This window comes from Camelus bactrianus, chromosome 11 (assembly GCF_048773025.1).
Source record: "Camelus bactrianus isolate YW-2024 breed Bactrian camel chromosome 11, ASM4877302v1, whole genome shotgun sequence".
Taxonomy (NCBI): domain Eukaryota; kingdom Metazoa; phylum Chordata; class Mammalia; order Artiodactyla; family Camelidae; genus Camelus; species Camelus bactrianus.
Window position 1 is genome coordinate 50,896,737 of NC_133549.1, and position 14,580 is coordinate 50,911,316.

At 32.2% G+C, this 14,580-nt stretch overlaps 1 protein-coding gene across 1 annotated transcript in view; it reads right to left on the bottom strand.

Moving 5' to 3' along the window:
* PTEN (phosphatase and tensin homolog) overlaps positions 1–14,580 on the bottom strand; it is a gene marked incomplete at its 5' end in the record, with an annotated part of 91,129 nt that overhangs the window by 6,861 nt on the left and 69,688 nt on the right. Inside the window, 3 exons of the mRNA XM_010971256.2 lie at positions 1,778–2,002; positions 4,476–4,642; positions 9,788–9,929. Of these exons, the coding sequence (XP_010969558.2) occupies positions 1,778–2,002; positions 4,476–4,642; positions 9,788–9,929 (534 nt within the window). The remainder of the gene's footprint in view (positions 1–1,777; positions 2,003–4,475; positions 4,643–9,787; positions 9,930–14,580) is intronic.

A 14,580-nucleotide genomic window follows, 5' to 3' on the forward strand; every position in this document is an offset into this window, starting at 1 on the left:
GCTTCCACCCCTGCTACCTCTCCCTACTTACCTCTCCAGTCTAGTGGACAGAGTAGACTTTTAAAGACAAAATTCAGATTACATCTTTCTTGTGTGGAAAACACTCTAATGTCCTCACACTCAGACTGATGTGCTTTAGTCAAAATGACTTCTTGTCTACTGCTCCTCAAATACACCAAGCTCACACCTGTCTCAGGACTTTTGCACCTGCTCTTTGCTCTTTTCCCAGATATCTGTATAGCTCACTCATTTCATTTAGGCCTCTAATTAATAATGTCACCTGCTTAGAGAGGCCTCTTCTAACCATTCAGCTAAAAAACACACCAAGGCATTCTCTATTTTATCTCTGCTTTATTTTTTCATAGCACTTAACATTATATGGTATTATATTTGCTTACTAATAAATGAAATATTTTTATTTATAATCACAAATATAAAACTTCTTGTAATACTAAAATAAAAAACAAAATTAGAGGAAGTCACATTTTAAAAGCTAACAATTGAGGAAACTTTATTTTAACAGAATTATAGTCTTTATTCAAGTTATTTTTTCAAATTTATGTCTCCTAATATTAAAAGTTGCTTCTTATTTTCTTTTTAGAGAAATAAAAGCAAATGGAAACATGAATTCTAAAGGACACTTATAAATACTTAAACATAAGATCTAAAGGCACTTAATTCTGGATCTATTTTCACTTAAAACAGGTAGCCTCTCCTTTATTTTTCTTATTACTAGCAATATTCTTATACTTATAAGCTATGATTAAGTTTGTTATATGTTATAAAAATGGAATGAAGAAAGAATTTTAAAAGAGAGAAAAGAGGAGGGTATGGTGAAAGGAAGAGGGGAAAATCAAGTAGAATAAGAAAGAGAAAAGGGGAAAAAAACGGCAAACCACCATTTGGGAAAGTTTTACAAGTCAGATTTTCACCTGGAAAATTCTTGTCTATAACTACAAATATACACTTACATATATCACATCTAAGTACAAGTAAAATGAGCCAAATAATTCTGTAATAAGAGGAAGTAGACAGTTTTTAAATGCGAAGGAGAGAGGGTGATTAGAGAAGGCCTTTGGGAGCTCATGGGACTGAAGCTAAGGTTAGAGTGTGAGGAGGACGGCCGGTGAAAGGCAGGGCAAGGCTGAGGGTGCAGGGGCACAGGGAGAAGGAAAAGAACCAGAAAGACCTGAGGCAGAGAAGCTTAGCATTGTGAAAAACGGAAGAGAGACCAGTCTGGATGAATTGCAGGGAGAGAACGTGGCTAGAGTTGATGCAGGTAGAAGGTAGTCAGTCTTGTGCTAAATTACGCAGGCCCCTGCAGGTCATATCAAAAAACCACAAGATTTTTAAAAAAGTCTAAGCAGGAGTGACACAATAAAAGTCATTTTTAAGATCACTCTGAAGAGCTGAGAATAAACTGGAGGGGGACAAAAGTAGAAGCAGTGAGAACATTCTATACAAATCATTCCCAAGGGGCTGAGTGCCTTTCCACTTCCTTCTTGCCCTATTCCTACTTCATATTCCACTTACTCCTCTCCCCAACCCCTGCCCCAGATTTCACCAAGTAACAAAGAACTGGGTAAGGAAAATGCAGCCTTTTGACTCTCTGTGCATCCTGGATTTCATTAGAAACTTTCAGGTTACTGCTAGATAAAAATTGCTTCTGAATATACTTAATTTAAAAATTAGTCAAGCAAGTCTTTCATCAACAAAACATCTAGAATAAAACAAACACGCAGACACTCACCAACTCCTCAAAATGTTTTTAACTGACCTTAAAATTTGGAGAAAAGTATCTGTTGGCCTTGTCTTTATTTGCTTTGTCAAGATCATTTTTTGTTAACGTGAGTACTAGATATTCCTTGTCATTATCTGCACGCTCTATACTGCAAATACTATCGATTTCTTGATCACATAGACTTCCATTTTCTACTTTTTCTGAGGTTTCCTCTGGTCCTGGTATGAAGAATGTATTTACCCAAAAGTGAAACATTTTGTCCTTAAAAAAAAAAAAAAAAAAAAGACATATTTAAAAAAAATTTTTTAAGATGTTTACCTACATCCATCATTTGCCCTAAAAAGTTAATAAAATATGCCATATGTCATTTGATATTTTGAATAAAGGTAAAGACAAAGACTAATGCTTGGCAATCTGTGGGTTATCTGTTGCATCTAATTCACATGATTTTTCTTTCATTCAAATTCTAGACCAAAAAATATAATTCTACAAATTCTAAAATAACTTACTTTAATACCTTAAGTAAAATATCTCCTTTTCTAGTCTAATACTAGCTTTTTAAAAGTTGAGTTTATATGTATATATTTTAAAAACTCAGAAATGGACTTAATCTTCTCCATCTTGCAACAAGCTATTACAAAATTTACTTTAACAAAAAAGCTCTTGAAATGTCAGTAAAACTTCCCAATGAAGCAAGGCGGACACATTTTTACATCTCCAGCAAAACAAACATTAATTGGCTCCAGTTTCTTGCATGGCAATGTATGTCTGAAAAGTTTCAATAATAAAATATGGGGGTAGGGAGTAAGTAGTTCAATTTTTTAGTTGTTATAAAACGTCTATTTTTAAAAAATCACTTCTTACAAATAATACGAGGTCTTATAAATCAAAAACCACACCAGAAGTTTATCACTTCAAACCTTTCTTGATCAACACAGAAAATGCTCTCTCTTCTCTTACTTAGCAGAATTTGGCCTGTATGCTCATTTGACAATTAACAATGCACAACCCTGTGACATCTTATTCTGGTGCCTTAAACTGCCATTTAAAACTTTTATTCTAATTTATCTTCTAGTTCATTTTCCCAGGAAGATGGTAAGATCCTTAAGTATCTTATATCTTAAATGTCTTTGTATCTTTTAACAGTACCTAATTTGATACATGGTATAAGTCTTTTAAAAATATTTTATTAATTTCAATTATTTTCACAAAGTTGTAAAGTTAGTAACTATATGCACATTTTAGAGTCAGAAGAAAATAAGCTAGTAAAATTTAAATTTTCAAAAATGTGGATTCTGTTAATGTACTATTTATAGTAAAACTATTTTTGTTTAAATAAGAGCAAAACAAACATTTATAACAGGCAGGGAAAATCACATAAAATGGAAAGAAACGTAAAGTAATTCAAGATATGCAAATATAAATATTTAACCTAATCTTAATTTTACATGTGTTAATGTAAGGTATATAAGTGACAAAAACTGGAAGAAGATAAGAATTCGTGTAACTCCTAAAAGTATGGGGGAAAAAGTGTGATACAGGTGCCTATATTTTAAAGCAAAATATAAAATCTTATGTGCAAAAGTCTTACAGTGAATAAAGAAAAAAACTACTTACCTTTATTTTAAAAATTTGTTAACACTTCTTGGATTATTGAAAAATAAACTTTCAAAGTTACTGAGACATAATTAACTTTTATTTATACAGAACACACAGTAAAAGGTTTCTGGTGAAAGAAAATCAGTTTTACATTTTGTGATTTTCCAGCTACTTGGATTCTGGATAAAGGAAATTATATTTCTTTTGATAAATCAAAATAGATAAATTCTGATAAATTAAAATTTTTGTGAATGAAGTAAATGAAGAAGCTTTCTTCTATTTTCTCTCAAAAAAGAAAAAGTTAAAACTCAGGAAAACAAAATCAATCCTGTCACAGAGACTGTCTACAGATTAGCAATGTGCTATCTGATATGTTTAATAAGGCAGTAACAATATACAAAGCTAATATTTTTGCTCATTACTACCTAAAAATTTTGCACCTTTAGCTGACCTTAAATGTTCACACTTAATATTTTAAACCAAGTTAGTTTGTTTTAAAATGTGCTTTTGCATTCTCTAAACAATAGTAAGATGCAAACCTCACTAACTTTCTAAACTTGCATATTTAAATACATTTTTTTCATTCCTAGCTAAAAATCAAAATACTCAGTAACTTTGAGGAAGCTAAATATAAAATGACCCAGTCTCAAGAAACATAAACCAAAATGGGGGAAAGGTGATTTGTGTCATTACAGAAGACTACAAAACAGGTTTTATTTATACATAAAGATCAATTTTTTTTTTCAAATTCATGGTTCCATTCTAACGTCTTATCAGTTAATTTATCACTCTTCCTAAGAGGATTATAACTAACTGAATGGGGTATGTATGTGACCTTTAATATTTTTACAAAATTTCTTTGCATAGTCCAAGTTAAGGAAAATTCACCTCAAATGACAATGCCACATGGCCTTTTCCTATGGCTCACCAGTGCCATTGTAAGCAAAGCATGTGCAGATCTGATAGAAGGTCATTTATGATTTATTAGATGTCAGTCATAAAATAAAATACATCTTTTAATCTCTCCTTACAGAATGATTTCTGCCTAACCAAATGGTTTAAGCAAAAGATCTGAGGTTACTATTTAAGGTATGGCTATTTTGGATACTTTTCCCAATAAAAGTAAAGTGCAAACCTTTTTCAGCATCTTGTTCTGTTTGTGGAAGAATTCAACTTTGATGTCACCACACACAGGCAACGGCTGAGGGAACTCAAAGTACATGAACTTGTCTTCCCGTCGTGTGGGTCCTGAATTGGAGGAATATATCTTCACCTTTAGCTGGCAGACTACAAACTGAGGATCTGTGTGGTCAAATACATACTAGTATCATTTCACAGCAAATGACAGTTTAACTGTCAAACTGTCAAAAGCTATTCTGATGATTAATATTAGCAATATATATAAAATAGTAATTCTGCATCTGTAACCCCTTAAAACAAAGCAATGGATAGAAATAATTAGTAAATTAAATAAGTAAGTAAATAAATGAAACAAAGAAAATAAATTAGGTCACAAATATAATCAATATAAGATTTTCTTAATTTGAACCTTCAACATAAGGTTCTATTACTGGTATAAGTCAATTCTATTTCATAAATAGTTAAGTCCCAAGATTGGACTTCTAGTACTATACAGAAACATCAAAACTTCAACATTAACAAACAAACAAAAAAACAAAGCGTAAATACAGGACAGAAATAGACTCATAGACATAGAATACAGACTTGTGGTTGCCAGGGGGGCGGAGGGTGGGAAGGGATAGACTGGGATTTCAAAATTGTAGAATAGATAAACAAGATTATACTGTATAGCACAGGGAATCACAGAGGAAAAAAATGTGATAATGAGTGTGTATATGTCCATGTATGACTGAAAAATTGTGCTGAACACTACAATTTGACACATTGTAAAATGATTATAAATCAATAAAAAATGTTTAAAAAAAACTTCAACATTAAAATGATATTAAAAATCTAATATAAATTATTTTAAGAACTAAAATGAATTGTATAAAAGATAATTTTTAAAACAGGTATTTGCTGCAGTATTCTAAAGTCTCTATCATGGAATAAAAACCACAAAATACCAATCATTACACCTTCATAAGAAGAAAGAGAATATAATCTGTAACAAAGTTAATAATACATGCCATAAACACAAGTCCCAGTATTTATAAAAAATATGAACAATAATTAATGTTACCTAGCTCATATTTTATTTTTAAAGCTATGTAAAGCTACCACCATGAGAAACAGGAGGAAAGAGATCTGAAATGTCTGCAAAGAAATGCAACAGACATCAAGTATAAATTATAGCATAATCCTCTCCCTCCAAAACACACTCCACTTTCATTAATAAGCATTTTGGCTTTGGCACATGCCTATTTTAAAATAACTGGTAAAATACGACCTCTCAAAATGTATCATTGCTTGTATCAGCAATTCAACTAATAGGTCATTAAGTGTGGAAAGAGAAGGATTATGGGTTTTATTTTTTAAATCTGTTCATAAATGTATCTATACCTAGTGACATTAATGATAGAATTTAAAATCATGAATGTTAAGATCCTAGAACTTTAAAAACTTTGTTATCTAAACAATCTGACAATGTATAATTCATTTATAGTATACTAAGTTCAAAAATAAGAGTTCATTAGAAAGAAAGTAATTAACCTGAGGAAGTAAGAAGTGGGTCTTGAAGTTTTGAAACATGCCAAGACAATCAAGAAATATAAACATAAGCCTGCACAAAGTGCATGAGGAATAAATAAAAAAAAAATATGTATATACACACACACACACATACATACATATATATGGGTGGGGAGGCATAAAGTTCTCAGTACCAAAAGATAATCATCTTTAAAAATGAAAAAAAAAAAAAATCACATTCTTTATCAATGTGACCAACAACTGAGAACAAGGCAGAAAATTTATGTAAGCTAAATACATTTTCCAGTGTAATAAATACCTACTGGCTCATCTATACAATATCTAAAGAAGTATCATCAATCATATAATAAAGAGTAGGTTTGATAAAAGTCATGTGGGATTATTCCAATATGGATTTGTGAGACATTTATCATGAGAAAAAGGAACTCTAAAAAAAGGAAAACATTACACTAACAATCTGTCAATAATTTTCACTTCCTTGACTAAAGATTAAAAGTACAATGAGCCATGTTACAAGACTTTATGTGATACTAAAAGTTTTCCTGGGAAGTCTAGCTTGAAGAAGCAAACAACAAGGTATAATTTCAAAGCCGTGATAAAAATCAACCAGGAAGAAAATGCCTTGTAATCTTATTAATTCAAACTCCACTATTTCAGAATCTGATAATCCTGATCTTAGGACTTTAAAAAGCAAATTAACTGTGTAAGCCAGATTTCATTAAACTACATCTAAAATGTGTACCTTCAAGAATTTTAGAATTATATAAACAATTGATAATCTAATTAGAAACCAGATTTCCTCAAAAAACTAAGCTAAAAGTTTTAATAAAAATAAGTGAAAAAGATTTCCTCAAATCACTAAGAAAAAATTTTCTTTACAATATGAATTTTATATTTTAGGTAGATAAGACCAAACTTAACAAAATTCCAACATTAGTATGGTTCTGTTAACTTCTAAGACACAATTCTAATATATATCTTTGGATATGATCGACTGTGTTCTTTAAAAAAAGACTGATACTGAGAGTAAACAAATATCAGAACTAAAAGAATTGAACTTTCCTGGATATATGCATATTAATATATATAGTATGAGAGAAAAATCACACTGACCATCTTTTATTAACTTTTTAAAATCCTTTTAGATATATAGAATATAATAACTTCCATTATTTAGAAATATTAAGACAATAATCAAATAAGAAAAAGGCTGTTAGCCCCTGACAACTTTGCAGAAGATATTTTATTTTCACATGTTGTTTCCTTCACTGATTCCTCTTCCTCCTCCTGAACCCAAATTGTTGCAATTTCTGTTTGTCTCAGTCCTCACTCTGTTTCCCTCTGAGAATTCATATTTTCAAGTACTCACTAAATATCTTCATGTAACAGCTCACCTTTACCTGATTTAAAACATGTTTAAAACCAAAATATCAACATTGATGTCTCCAAGTCTCAGATTCACTTTTATTTCTTCCCTGTACTGTGAATTATTCACTTGACCAGGGTGAAAATTCTGACAAAATCTTTAGATATAAATGGCAAAAGAAAAACTAATCACATCTAATTTGATTACCTAGCAAAGCACATCTGGCTTAAAAAGCAAGTCATGTTTAACTGCTTTCCTTTCCACTACTTTTTTCCTCTTGCAATAACCACTTTCTATACAACTGAACCTAAAATACAGCTTAAGCCTCTAGTGTTATCACTGACACCATGGTATTTATCAAATCAAGTCTGATATGCCTATTCAGAGTCCTCTAACAGTCAGCCACATGTTCCATTCCTATTCTGTTCTACATCTCTACATTTCTTGTCCAGCTCATTTCCTTCTGCTGTGCTTCAATTCAACCTACTTCCTATTGCCAGTAATAGTTTCTTTGGTTTTAAGGCCAACCTTAACTGTATCTTTCTTCAACGTTCAATAAAGAGCTGGACTTCCTTCATGAAACTATTTGACAACTCCCACCCTCCAAACTTTCTATTTCTGAATATAGCATTTATAATTTATACAACCTCTCATTTAGTTATTACTTATAACACAGCTTTACTACATAGTATTAAATCACAGTGCATAACAGAGAACTAGAAAATCAGTGAAGATTAGAAAGATTTCAGTAGTCAGTAAATTTAGAAGTTTAAATGTAATACTGAGGTCAAAAAAAAAAAAAAAACCACATAAACACACACACATTTAAATGTAAGCAGGCAGAGCTGAATTGACAGATGTTTGCTAGAGAGACCAACATGAAAAAATAGTAAGTAAGGTGACTGAGCTGAATGTTCTCTCTCCCTTATTATTTCTCTAATATTTTATACCTTTCATTTGGCTTTTACACTGATATCTACACTATAGGAAGAACATGAACTTTTTCCTTCTTTTTTCCTTCTCCCCTATAAATCTAAGTTCCTGTGTCAATCACCTCTGACATCCTTGTGCCTTACACTCAGCAGTTTTTTTTACACTGTACTCAGATGACAAAAGCATCAATGAGGCCTTTTAGAAGCCTTTAACATGCCATATTACTAGATCTGTGGTCTTTAATAAAGAAGCTTGCTCTCAGAACACAGGAAAGATCTAATGAAAGTGATTACACCCATGTGACAAAGATAAACAACATCAATAAATTAATTTCCTAGGTATAAATTAATTTAGAGATAGAGAAATTTTTAATTACTTAAATATTTTCAAGAAGCAAACTTAAAGCTGAGAGCTAAAACCACAACAAATTGCAAAATATCACTGAAATATTATTAGAAGTATTAAAAAATATATATAGTGGTATTTTACTTAGAAACCATAAAATTGCACTCTAAATAAATAAAACAAGTTTCTTAAACATGAAAACATAGCTGATCACTTCCAAGGTAGAAACTAATAAAAACAACTCTGCTACAGAAAAAAGCAGCAACAGTCTGGTCTTTTACAGGGCTGGATAATTCTTCCTTCCAAGAGCTCTCCCTTGACTACTTGGTTTGGGTCAAGGTATTAAGGTTTCTATCAGTCTAGCTAAGAACTCTGGCCTAGAATGGCAGAGCAGCAGAGCAGGACCAGGATGACTGAGGTAGGCTTACAGAGATTAGGGTAAGAGAGAAATAGAGGCAGACATCAGTTGCATGATCTTTAGTACTTCCCTAGGAAGTTTCAGATTTTAAAATATCTTCATTTTACTGATGAACAAAGACAAGGAGAGGTAGATGATGTGCCCTGGGTTACACAGCACACTAATAGCAAATCGAGCACTGGAACTCACCTAAATCCAGGTTTTCTCTAATACTCCACACCCCGTGAATCAACCCTACTCATTCAGTATAGTTCAGGTTTTTGCCATGTCTCACCATTTTTCCCTCTTCTTTTTATTGTCCCTATCACCATTATCCCTATCAGCATGTCTTCCCAAGATATGAGGAACTAGTCCCTGCCCCAACACCAGTAATGTGATGAGTCCCATTGCTGCTCTCATGCTGAATCTCTGATGGGTCAGGTTTTTTCAGTCATCTAGTCAGAATATAAGCTGCATTTGGTAGCTGCAGCACAGAATATTCCTCTCATAAATATAATTTGGCTTCAAAGACATTAAACCCACTGGTCTTGGCTTCCTTGGCCCCATGTGCTAAACAACTGAGCTAATTAATTAGTTTGGATACTTCAGAAAATATACACTCCTGCATAAATTTTAAGTATGGTAAATTTCTTTCTAGGTTTTTATATAAACTTCTAGATATGTTAAGAAAAGTGTTCTAGTACATGGAAGGATGAGGATTTAGAGCACTTACTGCAAGTTCCGCCACTGAACATTGGAATAGTTTCAAACATCATCTTGTGAAACAACAGTGCCACTGGTCTATAATCCAGATGATTCTTTAACAGGTAGCTATAATAATACACATAGCGCCTCTGACTGGGAATAGTTACTCCCTGGTGGACAGAAAAAAAAAAAAAAAAAAAAAAAGAAAAGCCAAATTCAAAAGAAAAGTTCCATTACAGTTATACACTAAATGGTTATGGTAACTGGGTTGTACCCATTGAAAACATATATACATTAGAATTTTGACCTTAAATGATTAATATTTAAATCCAGTTTAATAATAGAATAAATCAAACATCAATACAAAGGAAAATACCAGAATAATTTTTCTCCCTTAAAATACAATTATAACACCCCGACTTATTCAATGGTCACAACAATCTCTAACCCATACCCAATAAGCAAAGGCCACTGGATAACCAAAATAACTGTCAAAGGCCTCTGCACTACAGCCGTGCTCTTTACATGGAGGGCTCCACACAGGATTTACGGATTCTTATTAAACGTACAATACCTCACAAACCTGGATACCTATTTTCCTGACAAAAGCATATCAGAATCAGCAAACTACATAAAAGCATACTGCCTTTAGGAGGCAGAAATAGTAGCAGCAAACAGTGATGCTGGCGTTAGAATCCAACAAAAACATGAGTATGTAGCTGACGTAAATGTATGCAATAGTCTGATTAACAAAGGTGCTTAGAGATGCTCCTAAGCTACATACATCTCTTTGTTGAAGAAACCAGGGAAATACATAATGTTTTAGAAAAGTTATGTATTACAAATGCCACAAATATGTATCTATATACACACACACACACATATATGGTTCATGTGGTATTTAAAAGGGGACCCTGACTCACCTCAAGAAAAAAAAATCTCACGTATGCAGCAATGCATTCTCTAATGATGCTGAATAAATGAAGTATTACAGCACTTTTCTAAGGATTCTTTTCCTATTGCATGATATGACTTCAAACAAAATTCAAGCATTTAACTTAGAATTTACAGTATTTCTCTCTAAGTTATTATTGGCATCTAAATCTCCCAAGGTGTTAAAAACTTTGGACATAAAAATTTTTCTTCCCTCTAATGAAAAGTAGAAAGTATATTTACGTGAGTTTAAAGACAGGCATGTTGAATGTAGATATTAACTGTAGTATTCTTGGTTTTTTAAAGGGTAGTGTGATTTTATTACAATTTTAAAAAATACACAAAGTGTCAAATAATGGATAAAAGCCATTTTAAATCAGGACAAATGATTTAAGATTCTGGCTACAGTGCAAAAATCATACAATCAAAAGACAGATTTGAATGCTGACAGTCAAAATACAAACTGGTTTGTTTCTTCAGGAAAATGAAGACAGTAACATCTTCACAGGATTCTCATGAAGATTAAACACTAAAGGCAGTTACACAAAAGCATGATAAAACTACAAATGTTACAGAAATCCTAATTAGCAGTTTTAGAAATTCTACCTGTATTTAAGGTATAATTTTGTAAGTGCTGGAGTTTTAGTTCTATATATTTTCTTAAAGAAATAGTACTAAAGTAGTAGTACTTTGAAAAGCTGCTACAGAAATTAATGTTAAAAGCTGTCATTAAAATTTTTAAAGTGTTTAAACTTAAAATTATTTCTCTACCACATTATGTATGCCATTTGAGAGAGAGAAAAAAAACTTGTCATTCATATTTACCAAGATAAAATACAGAACCACAAAGCAGGTTGAAAATAGCAGATAGATGATGGATGGGATGAAGGGAAAATTTTTTGAACCATGTAAATTTATTACCTACTCTAAAAATTAAATAAAATTTAATAAGGTTTTTTAAAAATTAAATCAATGGCAGTTTGTAAGTTGTCAAGTTATTTTTCTGAGGTTTAGTGGAATGAGAGATGATGTATTTTTTCTTTATCTCCATTCTGGTATAAGTTCGCATGCAATAATTAGAAGGCTTTCAAAGTTTATTTTTTCTCAAGTATCAAGTTATTGGGAATGTATCTGTAATGCAGGTGTTTATATACCCAGTTAAATTCTTATCACAAAGGCAACTGTGTAGAGAAAGAATGTTAGGAATCTATTAGTTGTCACCAGTGGATTAATAATTAATGTGTAAATACAAGTAAGATGAACCAAAATTATTAATATAGTTCAAAGAAAAAGGCTGAAAAACAATTGTAAACTTATTATTTTACTATCAAATTATGTATAATTAGTCTTCTGTATCATAACTTTGCAATTCTTACCTACCTGTTAGATTACCAGCATCTCAAATTCTGTGTCCAAATTAACAAACATTAAAAAGCTGGAAGACCCAGATGTGTATGGACCACAGGCATTAATGTGTCCGCTGCACTATTCTCTCTCTTATGGTCATAATGCACACTTTCTAAAATTTAATTAACAATGCAATGAATCATACTGTACTTTAGAATTTGAAACAAAATGAGTAAAACTTCTGCATTAAATTGACAGTGCAATTTATGACACTTCAAATATCCTGTTTCCTGAATGCATACTGAAAACAATGATTCATGTGCATGTTTTACCTATAGTATCTTGAATACTAAGATTAAATTTAAGTATGTATTTATCTTTTTAGAAACCTAAGAAATGTACTTTTTACTGATCTTCAAAAATTTTACACATATGAAGAGCACTGACCTTTATAAATTCTTGAAGATTAAAAGTTATGTTTTAAAATTTTCCATTTAAATTAAGACTAATAAAAATCAGTTTATTCCTGAATCAAGAATTTTTAAGCTAAATTGGTCTATAACTATATTCAAAAAGTATAGTGCTATTCTCTACCACTAATTTCTCTCCTTTCCCACTCTGTGAAGAAAATTACTTACATTCTTAACCTTTTCTCTTCCAGTAAAACTTTCAAAACATTCTAATTTTAGTTAAACTTAGCATTCTTCAGGTTGACTTAGCATCATTCCTGGTCATCATCTCAAAAGGCATCCACTGTTTCTTCAATTCCCTTATGTTCACAGACCAGGAGGACAGTTCCTCTCACTATTCCTTCCAGCCCACTTTTCTTTTCCACAGCCTTTACTCAGTCTCAGCTATTCTAAATCTCTATTATTCAATAACTCTTTCTTTTGGTACGCACTACTACCTCCGGACTACAATGATTTCAGCATTTTGTTCATCCCACTTCTCTTTCTATCCTGCCCCAATCATCCTCCTCAGTGAACTAAGCTTCCATTTTACTGGGAGCCGTAAGGTGACCCAATGTGAGCACCCCCAAAATTCCTTTCTCCCATCTTAAAACCTTTTTACTCCCAATATCTTATAAAAGTGTCTTCATGTTCACCTCAGTTCTATTTTTGCAAATGTTCTATTAATTACCTCCTCTATGATATTTGCCTTTATTCTCTCTACTTGTCTCCTTAAAAAGTTCGGATTAACACTTATCCTTTACCCAAAACAACCATACAATTCAAAGACAAAAAACACCCATACTCTCTCAAGATTCTGTATGTATCTCTCTCAAACTTTCGCCTTCCCTCCCTATATAAACTCTTGAGAAGTCTCTACTCCTTAAATCCTGGAAATCTGTTATTTTGAGGCTGATTTCTTAGAGGTCATTAGCCATGGCTCAGTTTTGGGCTGCCATTTTATACACCTTACATTAACACATGTAAAACTGAAGATTAGGTTAAATATTTATATTTGTATATCTTGAATTATTTTACATTTCTTTCCATTTTATGTGATTTTCCCCACCATTTTCAAAATTCCCTACTTCTTGTCATAGGATACACTCTCAAAGGTTTTCTCCTATCTTTACTGACTGTCTCTTGTCTGCTTGTCCCTAAATGTAGGCATATCTCAAAAATTTGATCTCAGCTCTTTCCTCTACAATGTCGATTCTATCTACTCCAGTAGTTTAATTATCACTCTTATACACTAACTCTAAAACCTGTGTCTCTCAATATGACTTTATTCCCAACTCCCAGTCCAGAACTTCTTACACTTAGCTGGAAATTTCTAGCTTGAAATCTCAGATGCACTTAGAACACAACATATCCCAAAACTGAACTTTCATATTCTTGCGTAGACCAACCTCTGATATTTCTGTCGTTATACTCAACTCACTATTTTCTCCAGCACCTGAGCCCAAAACCTCTTCCAATACCATCCCCATTGTACATGAAGGAAATAAACTGAGGGACAGCAGTAATGTACACAGGGTTATTTTAGTAAAGAGAAGTGAGGAATCCCAGCACTAAGCTAAAGGTCCAGGCAGAGAATGCTTAATCAGTCAGCATGTCAACTCCCTGGCATATATACACAGATATAAACACATATGCCTGTGCATGTGTGCACATGTGTGTGCACACACACACACACACACACACAAACACAAAACCCACACAAAATGGAAAGCAAACCAGAGGTTAATAAGCTCATTTAGAATACTAATATTTGACTCCTACACAAAATACAGATTTTGACTTTAAAATGCCTCTCAAAATATCAGTCCTGGTTTTCTGTGGCCATTCTAGTTCAGTCACCTCCTGAAATTTTTGAATAGCCAACTGATTATCAGCCTTTATCTAGTTTCCAATCTGTTTTTTATGCCATTTTTGAATTAATTTTATAAAAATATAAGATTAATCACATTACTGATTAATTCAAATTGTTAAATGGTTTCCCACTGTCTACCCAAATAAGAACAAATTTGTCATGCACTATATATAATTCCTTAACAACATACAGTCCAACCTCTTTTTCCACTCTTATCTT